General features: G+C 38.4%; 2 protein-coding genes across 9 annotated transcripts in view; one reads left to right on the top strand and one right to left on the bottom strand.

The window, feature by feature from the left end:
* The window catches only part of tmem244 (transmembrane protein 244), an 8,065-nt gene extending 4,620 nt beyond the window's left edge, over positions 1–3,445 (bottom strand). Inside the window, exons 1-6 of one of the 3 annotated variants that reach the window (XM_057353618.1) lie at positions 3,127–3,445; positions 2,850–3,041; positions 2,584–2,763; positions 2,401–2,486; positions 1,043–1,119; positions 607–732 (exon numbers count right to left, since the gene is read on the bottom strand). In XM_057353618.1, the coding sequence (XP_057209601.1) occupies positions 607–732; positions 1,043–1,119; positions 2,401–2,486; positions 2,584–2,700 (406 nt within the window). In that variant the 5' untranslated portion in view covers positions 2,701–2,763; positions 2,850–3,041; positions 3,127–3,445. Of the gene's footprint in view, positions 1–606; positions 733–1,042; positions 1,120–2,400; positions 2,487–2,583; positions 2,824–2,849; positions 3,042–3,126 lie in introns of those variants that run through there. The other 2 variants (XM_057353621.1, XM_057353619.1) reach the window with 2 other exon arrangements.
* Positions 3,446–5,166: 1,721 nt separating this feature from the next.
* The window catches only part of l3mbtl3 (L3MBTL histone methyl-lysine binding protein 3), a 47,394-nt gene continuing 29,278 nt past the window's right edge, over positions 5,167–23,282 (top strand). For 2 of the 6 annotated variants that reach the window (XM_057353588.1, XM_057353591.1), the window contains exons 1-15: positions 5,295–5,423; positions 7,423–7,544; positions 7,702–7,804; positions 8,039–8,189; positions 9,687–9,810; positions 9,902–9,986; positions 10,067–10,161; positions 10,340–10,444; positions 11,258–11,393; positions 15,473–15,564; positions 16,184–16,335; positions 17,192–17,268; positions 18,746–18,831; positions 18,901–19,011; positions 19,676–19,790. In XM_057353588.1, coding sequence (XP_057209571.1) covers positions 7,443–7,544; positions 7,702–7,804; positions 8,039–8,189; positions 9,687–9,810; positions 9,902–9,986; positions 10,067–10,161; positions 10,340–10,444; positions 11,258–11,393; positions 15,473–15,564; positions 16,184–16,335; positions 17,192–17,268; positions 18,746–18,831; positions 18,901–19,011; positions 19,676–19,790 — 1,534 coding nt within the window. In that variant the 5' untranslated portion in view covers positions 5,295–5,423; positions 7,423–7,442. The other 4 variants (XM_057353589.1, XM_057353590.1, XM_057353593.1 and 1 more) reach the window with 4 other exon arrangements.

The raw sequence follows: 23,282 nt of genomic DNA, 5'->3' as shown, positions 1-23,282 counted from the left end.
GGAGGCTGCGGACGTCAGCCTTAGAATTGAACGTTTTTGTATTTATTAATATTCCTTTATAATGCAACATTCTGCTTAAATTATTTGTTTATGACATATAGGAATTTATAGTCCGTATGATATTTGACCGTTGTTTCTCTCTCCTTTATCTTAAATGTGTGCTTCTCTGTGATAACCACGCTGCGTGTGTGTGTGTGTGCGTGCGTGCTAGCGTGTGTTGTGTGTTCTGTACGTGTGGTGCTGTGTTTTATGCATGTGGGTGTGTATGAACCTGTGTGTGCGTTTCTGTTTTCTGTGTGTGATCACTTTCTTTGTTTTTACTTGTATAACATTAATGTTTTGCTTATAGTCAATATGTTTCATGTACAGCTGCTTTGTAACAATGAAAATTGTAAAAAGCGCTATATAAATAAAGTTGAGTTGAGTGTCAACATTATTGTTACCTTCAGACATCACTGCAATTAACTAATCAGATTTGAGGGTCTACAGTTCATGTGATGTGTGTATGTGCACATGTTATAACTCATCAAACACAAGGGTTAAAGTTATTTATTCTGAATTATCTGTGTACAGCAGCTGTGATGGACATGTTAAATGTGATCTCACCGGCTACTGTCAGTCCGATGTGTAGAAGAGTGACGGTGATGGCGTAATCCCACACCCAATCCTCCACAATCCAGGCAAATATCAGACCGCCAACAGTGTATGTCACTTCTGTCGAGATCACACTGACTGACAACCACAACCACACACACACAAAACCAAACCAGTTGACTGTCCAACATCACTACAGCATGTGCAACTGTAAACTATTGACACCCACTCATGTCTGGCGGAAGATCATGCCCACACAACAATAAGACCTCTCCCTTTAATAATACACATAGTCTGTTTTTATTGTACAAAATAGGTGTTAGTTTAATCAGTTGTTCATTATGTGTATGACCTGCAAACCTCAACAAAAATGTTATTTGTATAATGCAACATTAGGTCACAATCCATACAGCATATAGTGTAACTTTTATATACACATTCAGTTTACCTAAATATTTGGGGCTTTGCCATGATGGTTGAGTTGTGTAGTCAAATGGTGCTAACAAACTGTCGACCTCGTCCACCCTGACAACAAACAATCATCTTAAAACACTGGCGATGTAAGATTATTATCACTGCACATGGTACAGTGAATTTGACTGTCCCTACAGGTGCAAATATACAAAATAATACAAACATATAAATAGACAAATGGTCAGATCAGTCAGTAAAGCAGCTGAGACATAACGCTTAACAAATCAACAGTGTGATCTTGCTGATTAAACATTCAGATTTCTAGAGAACAGTACTATAGTGACGGTCGTTGAACATCGGTTTCTATTTCTCAACTGGTTCTGATTCACAGTTTACATCTCGTACATCCCTCAATACAGCACAAAAACACAAAATCTCCCTAAAATCATACATTGAAATGAGTTTGATTTATTATAGACTGTATTCGGTCCTGCATACGCTCCAAAATGTGTTCAAATTTTGAGAGTTTTCTCTTCATATACTTTCCATTTTAAAGGGATAGTTCCCAAAAATGAAAATTCTGTCATGAATTACTTACCCCAAGTTGTTCCAAACCGGTGTAAATTATTTTGCTCTGTTGAACGCAGAGAAAGATATGTTAGCAACTGCGATTTCTGGGACATCATTGACTACCGTAGTAGAAAAAAATAAAATGCTAGTCAAAGGTGCCGGTTTGATTTCCTAAATTCTTCAAAATATCGCATTTTGAGTTCAGCAGAACAACAACAAAAAAAAAGATACAATAATTTTCCTACTATGGTGGTCAACGATGTCCCAGAAATGTCTGTTGATAACATTTTTCCAAATACCTCTCTTTGTGTTCAACAGAACAAAGACATTTATACAGATTTGGAACAACTCGAAGGTGAGTAAATGATGACAGAATTTTCATTTTTGGGTGAAGTGACCCTTTAACTCTACACTGTAAAAAAAAAGACATGTAAAAAACGGAATTGTTTTGCGAGTTGGGGCGCCAGAAATAAACTGTAAAATAACTGTTTTTTTTACTGTAAAATTACATGCCCCCCCTTTTTTTCCTGTAATTTTACGTTTTTTTTGACCATATTTTAAAAAACATGAAAAATCTGTAAAGAGAAAAAAATCTGTAAAATTCCAGTTTTTACATTATAGGTGGAAAACTGTAAAAAAATAAAAGAAAAATTCAGTAAAATTATTTTGATGATTTTTTACAATGTACAGTTACATGTGTCTCACATGCGTGAGAATCTCTGATTCTTGATTTGTGCTCTACAGGAAGTCACTTCCACATCACCACATAAAAGACAGACACACAGAGAGAGAGAGAGACGGAGTGAAGAAGCTGTGTCTCACCTGAGAATGCCGATGCACAGACTGACCACGATATAATATAAAGAGTAGAAGCACAACATACACATGGAGAGATTCTGAAGAACAGCCTGAAAACAAACACACACAGCACCATTCAACTCAATAACTCTCCTCGCAGAAACACGATCTATCATAATCATTCAGTTTCAGTAAGAGCGCACACACGTGAAGCGCACTACAGGTGTTTACCCAGGTGTCATGGAGTGGAGTGTTGACCGGCAGATGGCCATGACGTTTGATCAGAGTGAACCCACAACACCGACAGCAGTAGTCCAACAACATGAACGGCCGACACGTCGATGATCCACACACACGATATACTCACAGACAACATACACACTCAATCTGTGCACAGGTGATAATGAGATTAACAACACTGTCAACCTGCTCACCCGATCCACACAAACTCCCCACAGACAGACAAAACCCACCCTCCTTCATCTGAGCACACGTAGAACTGCTTCAGGACAGACCAATCCTGTGACACGCCGTCGTTTCAACTCTGTTACAGTCATTTACAAACCATGCCAGGTAACAGTTGATCAAATCCTTTGGCAGTAAGTACTGATGTTTTGTTGATGTCACTTCCTGTAGAACCTGACGGAAAGATTCCTCAAAAGCACCTAAAAACGATTACTGTGTTAACCATGCACGAAACAAAATGTAAATCTCTCATTTCCTCTGATCTCCTGTGCAGAACTACATTACCCATAAGTCTTTGCATTAAGGGATTCATTCCACACCCATGCCTGTTCTAGTCATTATTTAAGGACTACGCTTCAGTCCATCCGTTGAGGAGTCTTGTACTGCCCTGGCTCTGCTGTTCTTTGTGATTTGACCTTGGACTGTTTTTGTTTCATGTCTCCCATGACCTCTTGCTTGTGCTGCTATGTGATCGTTGGAAATAAAGCTGCCTTTAGCTTCTCAACCTGCGTCTCTGAGAACATTGTTTCTACATAAAAAAACGTCCTATCATGCGATGAAATAGGCCTACTGGTGGGATTTACGTAGTTCCTTCTTGGAGAAACGCGAGAGGGTGTAGCACAACACAGAATGTTGGATTGACATCTGCTGCTGACAACCCGCAGGATTAACTGCTTATTTTCATGAGGTCATTTGACTGGCATGTAAACTGACCAATCACGTTTTGTTCAATGGTTAGAGATGAGTGTTCAGTCAATAGCTCTATAAAGCAATGATTCATTTCACATCGGCATGAAAGATCGCTCCAGTCATTTCTGTATTTCTAACATCTAGGAAATTAATATGAAATGTCTAGAGACTTCTCAATCAAAGAAACAAATACAGATCGCCATGAACTTCACAAACTTTGAAGGTTTTTTTTGTAGTATAGATTTTATGGTTTGTGCCTATACCTTTCAAAATAAACTTATCCATGAGAAGAAGTAAACTGTGTGACATCACGGCCTGCTCTCATTCACCTCGAGAGTAACTAAAGCTGAGCTTACTGAAATCGCACAGCAAGATGAGGGTAACTAACCCTAACACCTCAACATAATCCACTCAACTGGATTTACAAACACATGGATCTATAGTGCATGTAAAGATAGATGTAAAGATATATCCTGGCTCTTTGCACTTTGAACTGGATTCTAAAAATAAAGGTGCTTCACAATGCCATAGAAGAACCTTTTCTGTCTAAATGCGTCCATAAAGAACCCTACCCTGATAGCACACAAACATCTGCCAGACGTCTATTTGATGTCTGCATTTACATCTGCAATACGTCTCGGGGACGTCTGCTGTCAGATGTCTGTAAGATGTTTATGATTTAGAACGGATGTAAAACTGCTCTTCCTCAGATGTTTAGCAGACGTCTTACAGACGTACCTGTGCTAGCTAGGTAAACAAGAACCTTTCCGTTTCACAAAAGGTTCTTTGTGGTGAAAAAAGGTTCTTAAGATTATAAAAAGTTAAGAAAGAGATGGATGTTTAAAGAACCTTTGACTGAATACTTCTTTGTGGAACCAAAAATGGTTCTTCTATGGCATCGCTGTGAAGAACCTTTTGAGCACCTTTATTTTTAAGAGCGTAAGGTTTAAAGTCACCGTGAAACGGCTTTTCCGTATCGTGACGTGTATGCGAGTGAAACGGCTTCTGAAATTAGAATGAAATGTAGGGCGGGGGCTTTATTTTATTTTTAAAAATGATGGCGTGCACGGATAAATCATTTACAATAATCGCTGCAACGCTGTGTTAAACACTTTTTTTGAAAACAAATTTTCGTGTTTGATTTCATGGTGACTTTACATTCAACATGTTACACGTGACACAAAGACATTGCGAAATAAAAAATCCTCTTCATAAATATGTTGCATCTCCAGTTCCACATTAGATGACAGTTTATTTTCTTAAATAATCTATGACTTTTATCTGTAGATAAAGTATAGTGATACATTATTATAAAGAGCAAGGATCTCTACTGCGGAATGACGACAGAAATGCAAGGTTTTATACAAAGATACACATGTACTGTACTATAACATGAACGTGTTATGAGCCTGAAACAGGGAAGAGAAGGCTGGTGCATGTAAAACCATGAGAATTCAAACAAGATGTAGAGAATACATCCAGTGTTTTAAGGTTGAGTTCAATACAAAACACCTCCTCGTCCAGTGTTGTTGTGAGTAAAGTTCGTTGATCGCCTGCAAGACTCCAGTAATGAATGATGTGTCGGTCGTGCATTAGACCAGCAGCGTCTTTACAATTCTAGAGACTCGACTGCACGCAGACTCTTATTTTTAGTAACAGGACAGGACAGGACAGCACTGGATGCGTTTCGTGTGGTCTCTCTTCAGACACGGGTTCGACAGGAGCCTGACGGGTCAGTGAACGCGTGCACGAGACAAACGCGCGCTGTCGTGAGCGTTCGTGCGAATGTTTCAGCGCAAAACTTTCGTTATTGTCATGATGAGCGCGACGGCTCCGCGCATGCGCACTGCAGTCCGCCTGGCCAATTTCTCAGTACTCGTGGGAGAATTTGGGTAAGAAACAGACAATTTAAAACAATCGCAGCGCAGAATAAACTGTTCGTGTCGCGTTTTATGCGTTATAATACGCCGCTACGCGACGCGTTAGACTTTCGCGAGGGGTTTAATAATAACGAAAGTTAGATATAAAGTAGAAAACGCCTGGACGTGTCATCAATAACAGCAGGAAGAGAGAGAGAGAGAGAGAGAGAGAGAGAGAGGGGCAAAGAGAGTATATGAAAATTAAGAATAACGCGCATTAATGACACGGCAAATACACGCGAGCGATAAAACGCCTCAAAGTGCACGTCTGACGGCAGCAATAAAGCACGTTTATATTTCCTCGAGCGTTTGTATAATAATGCAGAAGCTTTAGTGCATTCGCTTCTGTATGTAGGAAACGACAGGAACTGGCCGTGCGAAACAAAACATCTCTCGATCTGATCTCAGTCCTGTGATCTGATCCATCATTCACTTTACTCAGTCTGATTTATCACTTATTATGACGAGCTTTATCAGGCCTGTGTCTTTGAATTATATAGAGAATATTATTCCTGCTCCGCCATCTTGGGAAACTGCCTTTAAAACACATTAAAGAAAAGTCTGATGTCTGATATTAGATCAGACTTTAATGCTTCACACTGCGTTCTCTGACATCTGTGATCACATTTCAGCGTCGCAGATATTCCAGGAACAATAGCAGCGCGGTAATGTCGAGCTGATTCATTTCACCTCATTCATTAGAAACTCTTTTCAGTTTCATACATCAGCAGAAATTCATCGAAAACATGAAATAACAGGCGCAACATTGATTTTGATAGAAACCCCGACGCGTGTATTATACATGGTGTGAATTCAAGGTTGTTTATTTCATCATCATCGTCGCCTATAAATATAAATCAAGTCAAATAAAACGGATGTTTAAAAGCATCAAATACCCGTCGACGTATAGTTCAAATACTAAAGTAATCCTCACTTGCGAGGTCATTTTAGGTAATCGTTGAGCAAATGAACTAGAAAATAATATAAGATGAACACAAATAGCAACAGCGGCTAAAATCAACACGGAGGCAGACGCAAGACAAATATAAACTCTGAATTCGGTATTTAATGCAGGATTATGTCAACGTGAAACCCAACGTGCGAACCGTTATTAAATGTCATAATAAATGAGAATATTGTGACGATTTCATTGTTGAATAGAAGCTGAAAGTTTGCAGCGCAGTGAATGAGATTGAGTGACGTCAGCGCCCTCTGCTGACAGCACTCGTGAATGACACACAGCGTGCAGGCCTCGTGCTTCTGCACGTCACATTCAGTTTGCGTGTATTATTGCGTTATAGACATCGAAGTGTCGCATTAATTAAAAAACAAATAAGAGTATAGTTTGTGTATTAGGCTAAACCAACAACAGGTCGGGTTGATGTCTAATATTATACTTTTTTATTTATCACTACAAATCAACCGGAAAACGAACTAAATTACATGTTGTATAAAGTGATTTAGGGCAATAGCGTTTTGGCACGTTCATATATTACGTCATGTCAGATAATTAGGTTTCTTTTGATTTTGGGTTGATTACATATTCTAGATATTAGGTTTTGTAACTAGTATACAGTACATACAAAAACAAAGATGACTGTAGGATTTAGATAGTTTTGTTAAGTTTTTGGATGTTGTTTTTAATCATTGTTCAGTCGATGTTGTATAGAGAGTAAAGCTGTGCACGGGGAAACATGGACAGATTTGTTTCATTAAACAGAAAAACAAACTACAGAACAAAAACAAAGTTTGCACGTTTCTGCGGAGGAGATTTTTAGCAGAATATATTTGCTAATTGATTTTTAATGATATAGATGGGGTTTGGTGTTGATGAAGGGTCAGAGGAGTTTTTTTGAAAACACTGATGCAGAGGAACACGCACGCACGCACACACGCACGCACACACGCACACACACACACACACAGAGCTGTTGACAGATGTAAATGTGTGGGGTTTAATATGGTGTTTCAGATTAGTTGTGTGCGGGTGCGATGGAGGCATCGGGCCCAAGTGCGGCCGCTCCAGAGTTTGACGTGTGCGGGGCCATGGAATGGACGGACGGGGTGGGAACACTGCCTGGTAGCGAACTTAAGGTTGGGAAATAAGTCCCGCCTTTTAGTATATAAACACAAAGCTGTGATTCAGTCTAAAGGAAATATTTACAATGTTTAAAGTCTGTGGTGTGTGTGAACGTCTGTTGTGTAGCAGTGCAGATCATGTGTGTGTGTGTGTGTTATTTGTGTTGGTCAGTTCCGGGTGAATGAGTTTGGGGTTCTGGAGGTCATAACAGATGAGATGGATGGCAGGAGAGCTCACGCCACCACCACATGGACCGTTCCCACTGCACAAGACGGTAAAACACATCCCAAGAATCTCATGTTAGCTTTACACTCATGAACTGACACTTCACCTGAGAAACAGAATGACACTTCCATTGGGTGTAAAGATGTACGTTAGAAATGAAGAAAAGCTTGTGCACAGTAACAGTGGATGAATCAGGATTGGTCAGGAAGCAGTTTATAATGAAGCGACATTGTCATGTTGTATGTTTGTATATGGTGTAACATAAGTCTCTTCTGATTCGCAGCTCTTCCTGAGGGGTCCGTCTCAAAGGACGAGTCGTCCTGGGCCCAGAGAGGCCTGGTGTGTGTCCGCTGCAACAGGAAGGGCTCTGTGGTGGACTTCCTGTCTGACCGGCTTCACTGCAGTGAGCGCTGTCTGCAGCAAACTCAGCAGGAGTGAGTACTGAACAATACTCGGCCATACTGTATGGTACTGAATCCACAATACCACGTGATACTACTACATTATTATGTGATACCGCACGGTACTGTGTCATACTATACCGTACCATACTGTATACCATACTGTGTCATGCGGTGTGATGCTGTATCATAATGCTGTACAATGCTACACAATACTAGGCAATACTGCGAAACATCCCAATACTGTACGCCACTGTATCATACTGTACAACTCAAAATACTGCACTACTGTATAATACTACACAGTGCTGTACAATATCGCACAATACTGCATCATACTGTACCATACTTTGTCATACTGTATGATAATGCTGTACATTAATATACAATACTAGGCGCTACGGCACAACAATGAAAAACATTGTTCAAAACTGCATGACACAACACGGTACTACACAATTCTGTGTGATGCTGCACACTTCTGTCAGTGAGGGCCAATGTCACACATTCACCTCAGTGCACTGTTACTGTCTCCTCTCCTCTTAAAATCATTTTTAGCATGTGACTCGCGCTGTACTGTCTGTGTTCTGGGCAGAAAGAATATCTTAAATCTTCTTTAAGTGTCTCATCATTTCTTTAGATGATGCGACGGTTGTATTAAAAGAGAGACCCGAGTCATAATCCAGAATCTAGATTCCAGAATATCATGAGCCAATGAGGTCTATCCTAGCAGACACATAGCCCCGGTTTCACAGACTAGTCCCAGACTAAAATGAATTTTGAGCTGTCTTAACTGAAAATAACTTCTTAAAATATTGTTTTGTCTCAAGATGCACATCAGTAATGTGATGTGAATGTGAGGTTTCTTCTAAGGCATTTTAATAAAAGTGACTTAAACAGCCTAAATGAACTAAGACATAGTCCTGGTTTAGGCTAAGCCTTGTCTATGAAACCGGGCCATATAAGAGTAAGTTTATACATTGAAATGAAGAAAATACTTCAGTTCAATTGATTTCAACTAATGAACCTTTACACTCACTTTCTTTCATTTTTCTCATTTAAAGTGACAGACTTCAACAGAACAGATGGAACAAATCAAAAATAAAAACCATATGTTTCTTGTCATGTGCTTATTGTTTTAACGCTATAATATATCATATTCTAATAACTATATATTAAAAACAAAAGATGTGACGTGTTTGTGGTTGTGTGTGTATTTTTCAGAGATGTTTCTGTGTCACACGAATGAATCTGTTGTGACTCTTGTGTTTGATTGATGTGAAGATGAAATGAGGCTGAAATGTTTGGAGCAGTATGTTCCTTCAAAGGGCGTGCAGTGCGACACTTATTAAGCGCTAATATTTTCAGATATCACGAATAGTAATGAGTTGCAAAAACACTCGTAATCATATGAAGTTGATATAGTTTCACGTGAGAATATTTGAGCTTTATCAGAGAAAACAACTGTACAGTAACAATATGTCATCTTTAGACGTTTCACACAAATGTCGTCTTATTCTCTGCTCACAGAGAGCTGAAGAGAGAAGCATCCGGAAGAAACGGAGAGATGTCAGGAAGAAAGCGTCCTCGCCCAGCGGCGTCTGAAGATGTGGAGAGCTCAGTGGAGGCTGCTGAGGAAGAGGATGAAGATTACGTCCGTTTTCTTTCGCATGCTTTTACACAAAGAAATATAAAGGTTGTCTGTGTTTACTCTGGTGGTGTTGTGACGTGTGTGTTGGTCACAGGAGGAGAAAGAAAGCAGACGGCCGGCGCGCGGAGCTGCGAGAGGTCGCAGGAAACGCAGAGGAGACGCAGCTCTGCTCAGATACAGTGAGTGACACACACACAAAAACGTGCGCAGGTGAGAGTCACGTGACCTCTGACACCTCTCATCGTCTCCCACAATGCAGCGGTTCCGTACGGAGGTAAGAAGAAGGTTTGGTGCTGGGCTTCATACCTGGAGCAGGAGAGAGCCATCGCGGCCCCCACCAAACTCTTCAAAGAGGTGACGTCACACACAACACATGTCAACACACATACACAGAAAACACTCCACACTTTTGTTGATCTAATCATGTAATGTTTTGACCAATCAGAGCACACCGTCATCATATTCACAGTTGCCACGTGATGCATTTATTTTTCCTCTATGAATTGTGTAAGTGAACCGTGTGTGTGTGCAGTATCAGGCTTTACCGCAGTGTAAGAATGGCTTTAGGGTGGGCATGAGGTTGGAGGGGATCGACCCTGAACATCCGTCCATGTACTGCGTTCTCTCCGTCGCTGAGGTATGTAACACTTGAGATAAAAACAAGCAAATTAAAACGGAATAAATGATCATCTAAAAATGTAATGTTGAATAAATATATCATCTGATTGGTTGAATTCTGGACATTACATGTATTCATTTGGCAGACGCTTTTATCCGAGCACATAAACATTTGGTCAACACGCTAAACAGTCCCGTTAGTTTACAAGGCCATGCTACTAGAGGATGAAAGCTGGAGTAAGCAAAGGAACATGAATGTATCACATACTACAGCAGAGCGTTCCAAACTTCACAGGGTTAAGACCCCCCAAAACATCTAAAACATGATCAGTTTACTATAGTTATATAACTACTGTAATATACCAATTGTTGCAGTTTACTTAAGTGAGCTACAGCAATTTTACATGTGCGATACCACAGAATTTGTGAATCATATTCTGGTGACTAATACAATAATACATACAGTATATTCTATTTGTTATCATTTAACTATAAAAAAATGTAACAAAAGCTACGTAGTGAACATTGTTTTCAGTAAATTTGTTTTGTGTTAAGCTATGTGAAATGTTTTTGATATAGTCTGGTGACAATCCTCGTACAATACCACTCCAGTCCACCGGGGGCCGCAGCCCACAGTATCACAGAATGAACAGTGAATATAACGCAGTACAGGCAGGGTAACAGAATCAGTAAGCTTGACGCATTTGTTTTATTTTACAGTACGGTACATGCTGTCATACAGTATATCACTCGGTCATAAACAGACATCGTAATGAAGTGTGACCTGTATGTGAATGTTCTAGAATAAAACAATGTGTGTGATTATTTGCAGGTGTCAGGACATCGAATCAGACTGCACTTTGATAAGTATTCAGACTGCTATGACTTCTGGGTAAACTGTAACTCTCCAGACATTCACCCAGTGGGATGGTGTGAGAAAACCGGACACAAGTTACATCCACCTAAAGGCAAGAGACCCTTCTGAGTATTTCAGTCTATAGATCTTAGTATGGATCACTATTTCAGTCTATAGATCTTAGTGTGGATCACTATTTCAGTCTATAGATCTTAGTGTGGATCACTATTTCAGTCTATAGATCTTAGTGTGGATCACTATTTCAGTCTATAGATCTTAGTGTGGATCACTATTTCAGTCTATAGATCTTAGTGTGGATCACTATTTCAGTCTATAGATCTTAGTGTGGATCACTATTTCAGTCTATAGATCTTAGTGTGGATCACTATTTCAGTCTATAGATCTTAGTGTGGATCACTATTTCAGTCTATAGATCTTAGTGTGGATCACTATTTCAGTCTATAGATCTTAGTGTGGATCACTATTTCAGTCTATAGATCTTAGTGTGGATCACTATTTCAGTCTATAGATCTTAGTGTGGATCACTATTTCAGTCTATAGATCTTAGTGTGGATCACTATTTCAGTCTATAGATCTTAGTGTGGATCACTATTTCAGTCTATAGATCTTAGTGTGGATCACTATTTCAGTCTATAGATCTTAGTGTGGATCACTATTTCAGTCTATAGATCTTAGTGTGGATCACTATTTCAGTCTATAGATCTTAGTGTGGATCACTATTTCAGTCTATAGATCTTAGTGTGGATCACTATTTCAGTCTATAGATCTTAGTGTGGATCACTATTTCAGTCTATAGATCTTAGTGTGGATCACTATTTCAGTCTATAGATCTTAGTGTGGATCACTATTTCAGTCTATAGATCTTAGTGTGGATCACTATTTCAGTCTATAGATCTTAGTGTGGATCACTATTTCAGTCTATAGATCTTAGTGTGGATCACTATTTCAGTCTATAGATCTTAGTGTGGATCACTATTTCAGTCTATAGATCTTAGTGTGGATCACTATTTCAGTCTATAGATCTTAGTGTGGATCACTATTTCAGTCTATAGATCTTAGTGTGGATCACTATTTCAGTCTATAGATCTTAGTGTGGATCACTATTTCAGTCTATAGATCTTAGTGTGGATCACTATTTCAGTCTATAGATCTTAGTGTGGATCACTATTTCAGTCTATAGATCTTAGTGTGGATCACTATTTCAGTCTATAGATCTTAGTGTGGATCACTATTTCAGTCTATAGATCTTAGTGTGGATCACTATTTCAGTCTATAGATCTTAGTGTGGATCACTATTTCAGTCTATAGATCTTAGTGTGGATCACTATTTCAGTCTATAGATCTTAGTGTGGATCACTATTTCAGTCTATAGATCTTAGTGTGGATCACTATTTCAGTCTATAGATCTTAGTGTGGATCACTATTTCAGTCTATAGATCTTAGTGTGGATCACTATTTCAGTCTATAGATCTTAGTGTGGATCACTATTTCAGTCTATAGATCTTAGTGTGGATCACTATTTCAGTCTATAGATCTTAGTGTGGATCACTATTTCAGTCTATAGATCTTAGTGTGGATCACTATTTCAGTCTATAGATCTTAGTGTGGATCACTATTTCAGTCTATAGATCTTAGTGTGGATCACTATTTCAGTCTATAGATCTTAGTGTGGATCACTATTTCAGTCTATAGATCTTAGTGTGGATCACTATTTCAGTCTATAGATCTTAGTGTGGATCACTATTTCAGTCTATAGATCTTAGTGTGGATCACTATTTCAGTCTATAGATCTTAGTGTGGATCACTATTTCAGTCTATAGATCTTAGTGTGGATCACTATTTCAGTCTATAGATCTTAGTGTGGATCACTATTTCAGTCTATAGATCTTAGTGTGGATCACTATTTCAGTCTATAGATCTTAGTGTGGATCACTATTTCAGTCTATAGATCTTAGTGTGGATCACTATTTCAGTCTATAGATCTTAGTGTGGATCACTATTTCAGTCTATAGATCTTAGTGTGGATCACTATTTCAGTCTATAGATCTTAGTGTGGATCACTATTTCAGTCTATAGATCTTAGTGTGGATCACTATTTCAGTCTATAGATCTTAGTGTGGATCACTATTTCAGTCTATAGATCTTAGTGTGGATCACTATTTCAGTCTATAGATCTTAGTGTGGATCACTATTTCAGTCTATAGATCTTAGTGTGGATCACTATTTCAGTCTATAGATCTTAGTGTGGATCACTATTTCAGTCTATAGATCTTAGTGTGGATCACTATTTCAGTCTATAGATCTTAGTGTGGATCACTATTTCAGTCTATAGATCTTAGTGTGGATCACTATTTCAGTCTATAGATCTTAGTGTGGATCACTATTTCAGTCTATAGATCTTAGTGTGGATCACTATTTCAGTCTATAGATCTTAGTGTGGATCACTATTTCAGTCTATAGATCTTAGTGTGGATCACTATTTCAGTCTATAGATCTTAGTGTGGATCACTATTTCAGTCTATAGATCTTAGTATGGATCACTATTTCAGACTATAGATCTTAGTGTGGATCCCTATTTCTGTCTATAGATCTTAGTGTGGATCCAAGTGTGTGTTTCAGTCTATAGATCTTAGTGTGGACCCGAGTGTGTGTTTCAGAGTATGGATCGACTGTGTTAATATCTGAATGTATATCTCAGTGTTGTTCTGAGTTATAATATGATCACAGATCTTACATCAGTACATCTGATTGTAAATGAGAGTATATATTTTGAGTATAGATTGGAATGTAAATGCCAGTATAAATCTGATTGTAGAATATGAGTATAGGTCCAAGCGTATATACGAGCGTAGAGCCGGGTGTAGATCTGAGTATGTATTTTGAGTATAGATCTGAGTATGGATTAACCAGATGTTCAGTGTTTAAAGGAACAGTTTACCCAAAAATAAAAATAATGTCATGAATTACTCACTCTCTAGTTGTTTCAAACATGTATTAATGTCTTTGTTTGGATGAACACAGAGAAAGATATTTGGATGAATGCTTGTTACCAAACAGTTCTTGGACCTCATTGACTCCCATAGTAGGAAAAATGACAATGTTAGTCAAAAGTGCCCCAGAACTGTTTTCTGTCCTACATTCTTCAAAATATCTTCTTTTGTGTTTTTTATGGGTCAATGACGTATAACGAGCACCTATCATGTGGTGCAACCAATATGACTAAAATCTATCTCATTTTTGTGGCTGAAATATGAATCTCTGATACAGTATGCTTAAGTGAGTGGTATTTTAAAAACATTTATATCAGTTGTATGTGATTTTCATGGGAAAATAAGTTAGTTAATTTTGTAAATTTAAGAAGACAAAATTATAGAATAAAAATATGATATGATTACTTACCAAAACTCAAAGAAATGCAAATACTTTGTTTCTAAACACTTTAAATACTAAAGATTTGTAAAAAAAAAATGCACGCCAAGGAAATTAATTACTTTTCAAATAAATGACAGTCACACCACATGACATTTTTTAGGGCTATGGCCAATTCATAGATGAAAAACACTAGAATTAAAAATTGTTTTATCTGCATTTATGTCTACACCACATTCTTAATGCTTGAATAACTGCAATAGTAGATATTATTATTTATTTATATTTTAAAATTGGCCTGTCAAAAACCCTTACACAGAATTGGAACAACTCAAGGGTGAGTAAATGAAGACAGAATTTGTATTTTTGGGTGAACTGTCCCTTTAAGGGTCAACATTCATTGTGCTCATTCTCTGATTGACATGTGGCATATGTGCAGATTCTTTTTGTGTCCTTAAACTAGTGCATGTGTTGATGTGAGGTGTGTAATTATTTAAAAACGTTTTGATATGTCAGCTTTATATGCAGCGTCAACCTCAAGTGAGTCGTTGCTGAGAAGCACTGTTACTCTGTGGTGCTGTAAAACACCACAAATCTGTTTTAGTGATCACAACTAATGGAGTGTCCAGGACATCTGATTGAAAACCTTCATCATCATCATTTTTAAGGACTGGCACAGAAATGACACGCTTCATCTCTAGTGACTTTCTCTGTCTTTATATTTAGGTGGAATGTGATTTGTGTTTTCAGATTGGTCTCTTTTGTCTGTCTGTGTGTGTGTGTGTGTGTGTGTGTGTGTAGGGATGAAGGAGGAGGAGTTTAGCTGGTCCTCTTACATTAAAGTCAATAAAATCCAGACGGTACCCAAAGCTCTCTTTCAGAATCAGAACATGGTGAGTTGAGAACGTCCGTTTCCTCTCGTGTCCTCCGGGTGGAGCTGTTGCACATCACTGAATCACTACAAACAACAGCACGGCTCACTTCAGTAACGTCACAGACTGACACAAAACATTCAGTAGTAAATCATTTTTCTCTGGAATCACGTCAATCAAACCGAATAACATCAGACGTCATTCATGAGGAAATTGAATCATTAATCTTGATGATTAAAGTCCTCGTGAACCGGAAGAATAGTGTGGGCGTGGCTTTCGTCTTTCTCTACGATTTGATTGGATGTATAAAAACAGCCGTTGCATTTTGAAATGGAACTGGCAGCAGACTGACAGTTGGAGGGGAGGAGTTAACGGATGCTCCGCCCTAGCCGTCTTACATATGTCGTTTAAGATGGATGATCACTGCATGACGGAAGTGCATTTTCAGATTTGAAATGAAGATTATGAGGGCACACAAATTTAAAAAAGAGAATGACCCACATTGATAAGCTGATTACAATAAACGCTGCAATATTTCATGAAGAAAAAGACACTGTCATTTTAAATTAACATTTAGATTGAATCTCAGGTGTTACTTGTTTTTGGATCCGATAATATATTCACTCGTGTTATAATGCAGACAGTGACGCCGTCCGGCTTTAGAGTCGGTATGAAGTTGGAGGCCACAGACAAGAAAAATCCATCATTCATCTGTGTTGCCACGGTTACTGACATGGTGGACAGCAGATTCCTGGTCCACTTGGACAACTGGGATGAAACTTATGACTACTGGTAAAATCACAGTAATATTATACAGTACTGAGTGCTTGTGTTCATGCTGTGATGGTGACTTTGTGTAATAATATATCTCATCATTTTTTATGATATTTAAATTATGTAACTGGTGACATTTTACAGTGAAGGTGTATTTGTTAACATTAGTAAAAGCACTAACAGCAAATTTGAATGTCAGTAATGTTAACAAATACAAACTGTGATATTAAAATATGTTAGTAAATGTTCAAATGAACGTTAACTAGGATTGATATGTGAACGCTGTAGATGCATTGTTCATGGTTAGTTCACTTGGTTAACTCATTTTTGACAGCCCTGAAGAATGCCAGTGTTTTCTGGGAATGACCCAGTTTCCAGAATGTTCTCATCCTATACTCTGTGCTTTTATCATCTGATGAATGAATGACGAGGACAGGACACAACACAAACACTCCTCTGAATCTTCTCCAGCTTTTATCTTGTTTGATCAACTTATGTTTCCTACATCCATTTTCTGATTGATTAATGAAGCGCTGTAAACGCTGTTGTCTGCTGTAAATTTTAGATTAGATTAGATTAGATTCAATTTATTGTCATTGCACATGTACAAGGCAACGAAATGTGACCTCTGCATTTAACCCATCCAGAGAGTAGTGAACACACCTACCCCCGGAGCAGTGGGCAGCTATCACTACAGCGCCCGGGGAGCAAGTAGGGGTAAGGTGCCTTGCTCAAGGGCACCTCAGTCGTTACCCGCCGGCCCTGGGAATCGAACCGGCAACCTTCTGGTCATGAGTCCGACTCTCTAACCATTAGGCCACAACTGCCCACACAAATTGATTGTGTGTTTGTGTGCGTTTCTTGATTTGTGCAGGTGTGATGCCACCAGTCCGTATATTCATCCCATCGGATGGTGTCAGGAGAACGACAGGACCCTCACGACTCCTCCAGGTGAAATTTCGTTTCCTCCTCTGTTTCCTTCTCCAGAACTTCAGTTTAAAGATGATTTATTACGCCGTCAGTCGCCTCAGAAATAATCTGAGCTGTGAATGATTTCTTTCAAACAGTGAAAACATACACATCTGTTCTACACATCCAACCTCTCCAAACACGCACACGAGGAAAAGACTGATCATAAGACTGAAATGATCATAGATTATAATAAGGATTTATACGTTGAGTAGTCAGTTTGATTTGACATCAGGACTTAAAGAGAAGTATGTGTAAAATCACCTGCAGTTTAAACAGAGATGTCACGATTATCAAATTTGGCTGACGGTTAATTGTCTATTAAATAATTGCGATTATGGCAATTAATTGACTATTAAATAAATGCGGTTAATTTCGATTGTGGCGATTAATTGCCTATTAGATGCTTGCGGTTGATTACCTATTAAATAATTGTGATTAATTGCCTATTAAATACTTGCGATTGTGGCGATTAATTGTCTATTGAATAATTGCAGTTAATTGCCTATTTGATAATTGCGATTAATTGTCTATTAAAATTTGCGCTTTGTGACGATTAATTGCTTGTTAAATAATTGCGCTTATGGCGATTAAAGGTGCAGTTTGTAACAATTCTGCAGTAAAATATCCAAAAACCACTAGGATAGTGTTATATATTTTGTTCAGTTGAGTACTTACAATATCTCAAATGTTTCCAACTACTTGTAAATCGTGAGAAAATGGCCATTCTAAACAGTGACACAGGGCTGTGCATTACCTCATCCGCTAACATGATTTCTCGTTCCCGTCTGATTGATGGCCGTCAGCGTGGAGTTGAAGACAACAGACCCCATCATTCCACGCTCCTTCAAGCTACGGCATTGTTGTTGTTTTGATCGTGCGCCCTCTAGTGGTGGTTTTTACAAACTGCACCTTTAATTGTCTTTTAAATAATTGCGATTATGGGGATTAATTGTCTATTTTAAGGCTTTGACAATATAACGAATAATACCAATTAATTTATTCAACAAAGAAAATACAGTATATTCTTTAGAAATGTGAAAATGTTGTAAATAATTAAAAATATTGACTATAGAGTAACCTTAACAGAAAACTAAAACTAAATATGAGGATGGTGTCATGTTGGTGTGTAGACGCAGCAAGTTTGGAATCACAGTAACAAAACAAATCAACACAAAAAATACAACGCTGATATAACTCAAAAGATGGAGAAATGTGGTTTGAACGTAACAGTGAGTGCATATCAAGGACGGTGGATGTACAATGCAGCAGATCACCCTTGTTTTCTAAGGATTCACAATATTGCGGCTATCTGAAATAATTGGGACGATGTCAAACAATTGCGATGAGGCAATTATTGAATTATTGTGACAGCCCTAAGGCAGCACATGAAGAAAGCTTGATGCACACGACATCAGCTCATATAACGTCTCTCTCTCTTTCTGTGCGTGTGCTGTAGGAGACCCTGATGTGAAAAACTTCTCGTGGGAGAGATACTTGTCAGAGACGGGCTCATTACCGGCTCCTGCTCGAGCCTTTAAATCTGTGAGTGTCGTCATACTGCACCTCGTGATGCCCGAGACTGTCGTGACGCGTGTTCCTCTCGCTCAACAGAGACCTCCTCACGCTTTTCAGCTGAATATGAAGTTGGAGGCGGTCGATCGGAGGAATCCTGTTCTCGTCCGAGTGGCAACGGTGGTGGACACGGATGACCATCGACTTCGGGTGAGAATCACGTGTTTGTTTTGATGAAAGTTATGTGTGTGTGTGATCTGTGTTGTTTATGATGCATCAGCAAGTCTAACCCAGTCCTTCAGAATGATATGAAGAAGAAGAAAGACGCACGCTAGTCATGACCTGCGTGTTCTGGATCTCTGCACAATATCATTAGGATTTGAGATTCAGAGAGTCAGAACAGTGAGCAAAATACACATGAAAGATTTCATCATGTCAGACTGTCCGTGTGAATCCTAACAGCTGGTCTGGAGTCAGTCTGTCAGCTTGTGTATAGGGACCATATATGTTGTATATATGTTGCTCTTTTATTCTCACTTCTGAGCTCTGCAAATCTAAAACACCAACCATAATCGTGCCAGCGTTTCTCTCACATCCTGAACGTCTCATGAGATGTGAGTTGCGATATGAAGATGAACTTCTCAAGGGAATGAGAAAACTGTGAAGTCAAGCTGTTCTTCTGAAGCGTCTCGGGACGTTTGGTATCTTTAGCAGCATCGCTGGCACACACGTCACTGTAGACCTGCACCAGAAAAACACAAAACACAAATCTGAAGTAATATTGCCTTTACATTTGGGGCAATTTTCTTTTTCTTAGTTTGATGTTTTCCATGTTTCTGGTGGAGTGAACTGATCTGTTTTTTCTCTTTCTCAGATTCATTTTGATGGCTGGACGGAGGATTATGATTGTTGGATGGACGCAGACAGTCCAGACATTCATCCTGCTGGCTGGTGCGCTAAAACTGGACATCCACTGCAGCCTCCTGTCAGTGAGTACCATCGTCATCATGAGCCTAAAACAATCCCCAAAACCATCTGTTATTATTCAGGATAAATGATGCATCTTGGTTTTGAGATTTGTATTGTTTAAAGAAAGTTCATTGGTAAAATTCAATTTCTATACAGATCACATATACAGAGCAGCTTTATAGAAAAAATACGATACGCAAAGATAGAGCAAAACAATATTCATATAGAAATAGGAAAGGATTTTAATGGCACTGTTATGTTCACAGCTCTACATACAAACTGATACAGATACTGATGGGCAATTGTGTTAAAATGTCAACCATACCATAGAAAAATCTAGTTTTTAACAAAGCTTTTACTAGGGCTGTTATGGAAAATTAATGCGATTAACGATAAAAAAATGTAACGCATTTAACGCACCCGCCCCAGACATAAGAAGGTCATCTTCGTGGACGTTGCTCGGTGGCTTTGGTCGGGGTCACTGAGTGCAGCTGTGACACGTCAGAGGGGATCTGGCCCTGCCGGCTGAGCCTGGTTTCTCCCGAGGTTGTTTTTCTCCATTTATTCATCATTGGAGTTTGGGTTCCTCGCCACAGCAGGGCAGTGTTGGCTTGCTCACCGGGAGACTGCATTTATTTATTAGAATGATCTTGCTTGGTCTATAAACACCATGCACTGTGCTGTGTTTTACCTTTCTGTGTTTCTGTTTTTCTTACTTGCTCCTGTAAAGCTGCACATTGTGAAAATAATATATAAATAAGTTGAATTGAATCTTACATTTCATACAGTTGATTGGTGACAAATATGATGCTGGCAACAATTTACTGCGTGATGTAACATACAGGATACTGTCAGAAAGAACCAAAATTCAAGATATCTGTGCAAAAATGTTGACCCTGAATGAGCATTTGTATCATATTTATTTAGTTATGCAAACACACAAGCACATATCCTACCAGTGCTATTTTTGTCAAGAAAACTACGAGTGCACATCATGTTGTTACATAAGTAAGAAATTAATATTACAATATATTTATAGCATTGTCTGTTTTCTTCATTTTTAACGAAAAAGCCTCAGGAAAAGTGTTGCGCGTGGTTTCGTTTATAAATGAATATGTTTCTTGAGTGAATCAATTAAAGCCACAATATGGAATATTTGGACCGCTAGATGGAGCACTTTCAAAACAACAACAAAAGGCAAAGCTAAATGACGTTATGTAGGAGAGTGGAATTATGGGACATGTCTTTTTCACCATCCAGAGGCGTATGGAGATCACCCATCATGTTCAGGGATGAGGTAATGAATTAATTTTATTTGATGTCATCATAATGAATTAGCTTGCAAGAAACGTGGAATGTAATGCTACGTTAGCCCGCGACTAATATTGGACTTTGTCCATTGATTTGGTAGCGTAATGCTACACAGTTTTACCTGTTTCAAACAGTCATACAGTCTTTGTTTAAAAAGTAAATTGGAACGAACCCACAGCATTTACAAGTAACGTTATTGGCTACATATTTCTGTGCATATACTGTATTTCATAGGGTAACTGCATTCATAACTGTTCAAATAATCTGTGCATGAGTATTTTGTGTACAATAAAAACAATGTGCTTACCTGTCAATTAAAACACATGCGAGAGCGGAGTCTCTGTCGAGTCCAAGTTGGACGCGAAGCTCTCTCCATTTAGAGAACGCCACACCGATATTAATCCTCATGTTATTTCTTCGTTTGTCCATAAGCCTGCTTGCCTCATTTGGCGTGTTGTCGTAGTTTCTACAAGCGGAAACTGAGGGTAGTGCGGAGCAGCGGATATTAAGTCACTGATATGCGACAAATACAAGGAGACAAGGGACAAGGGCCATTACTTTAAATAGGAATTTCTCTGGATTTGCACATTCTTGGGAACATTTGGGATAATGTAAGTACACAACTGCATGAAATATATCACACTGCGCAAGTGATTTTTGGATATTTCATAACAAAATTCTTCCATATTGTGGCTTTAATCGGTGACTCATTCATAAAGAGTCATTTACTGCATTCCGAACGAATTCAGGGAATCCAATGAATGAATGACATTTACTGCCACCTACTGGCAGTTTTTGATTCTTCAAAGAATTTAAAATGTTTAACATTTAACATTTTTTTAAATAAAAAAGTTAAATAATTACAATACTAATAAATTGGTGATAGTTTGCCGAAAAAATTAAATTCTGTTTATTTACATTTACTTACCCTCATGTCGTTTTAAACCTGAATGACAATTTCTTTGGGGAAAAGGAAGATATTTCTTAATGTTGGTAATCAAACTATTATACAAATAATATTTCAGTTCATAAAAAAACTAAATGATGGCTGTTTTAGCTTCTGAACATCTGAAACTACTTTCTGTATTGTCTTATAATGGCTTTAAATGATATTTTGGTCCCAAACGTGATGCTTCATTAATTTGCGTTTAATTAGATTAATTAATCGCCACATCATGTAATTAATTCTATTAGAAATTTTAATCGCTTCACAGCCCTAGTTTTTACTATACTAACAGCAAAGATATCAAAAGAACCCTGTCCTTTTTTTGTCACAGCCATAACGCGTGTTTATTTCCCTATTTTTTAAATAGAAAACTTGTGCATAGCATTGTCCTTCAACTCTATCAACAAGGGTTTAGTCAAATATAAACAGGTGGTTCAATACATGCGTAACAAATCAATTCTGTGTCGCGTCCATTGCTCTGGAATTGCCCTGATTCAGACGATACAAACAGATTTGAGTTTATTGTCGGTTTTACTTGAAACTTTTTGGTCAGGACTACTTACAAATGAGGTAGCATTTAACTTTTTGTCTTGTGTAATAGACAAACATTTTTCAACAACACACATGAAAACAACAGAGCAGTGACTTATGGGAAAGGATGCAGTGATGTGAAATAATGGCGCTGGGATCTGTGTACGAGCGGTAAATGACGGACATTATCCTTCAGTCATTTAGTGGTCAATTGTGTGTGCGAGAGGTTTTATTGCAGAGCGAGAAATAAGTGAGTGTTCCTCTCATGTCTGCGAACCCCAGAGCATGCTGGGAAAACTGCTGTTGAACAATGAGCTTTTCTTCACTCCCTCTTACTGATCGTCTTCTTCCTCTCGGTATCCTTGGAAACGGATTGGAACAGAGAGTGTGAGTGTGTGTGTGAAGGGGCTTGTTAAAAAATGTCATGACTGTATATTTAGAATGTGAGTAACCCCTGAAATATAGACTGTAAGTGTTATAAACGATGTGTTGTGTTGTGTGTTTAATTTCAGCGGCTGTAGTTTGTGTAGTTGACATCATCTGTGTGCAACATCTACACAGACGTAAAACAAGACGCGTTTGTTTTTCTTACTGCATTGTGAAAGGTCTTGTTTCTCATTCAATTGTGTTACGTTTCTCGAACTTGATTTGCTTAAAAACACATTTTGTAGGGTATTACACAAACTCAGGACAGCAACATTCAAGAAGTTCATCATTTTTATGG

This window comes from Triplophysa rosa, linkage group LG15, assembly GCF_024868665.1.
Source record: "Triplophysa rosa linkage group LG15, Trosa_1v2, whole genome shotgun sequence".
Classification (NCBI taxonomy): Eukaryota; Metazoa; Chordata; class Actinopteri; order Cypriniformes; family Nemacheilidae; genus Triplophysa; species Triplophysa rosa.
The sequence above is the reverse complement of the archived record's forward strand: the minus strand, read 5'-3'. Positions and strand labels throughout refer to the sequence as shown.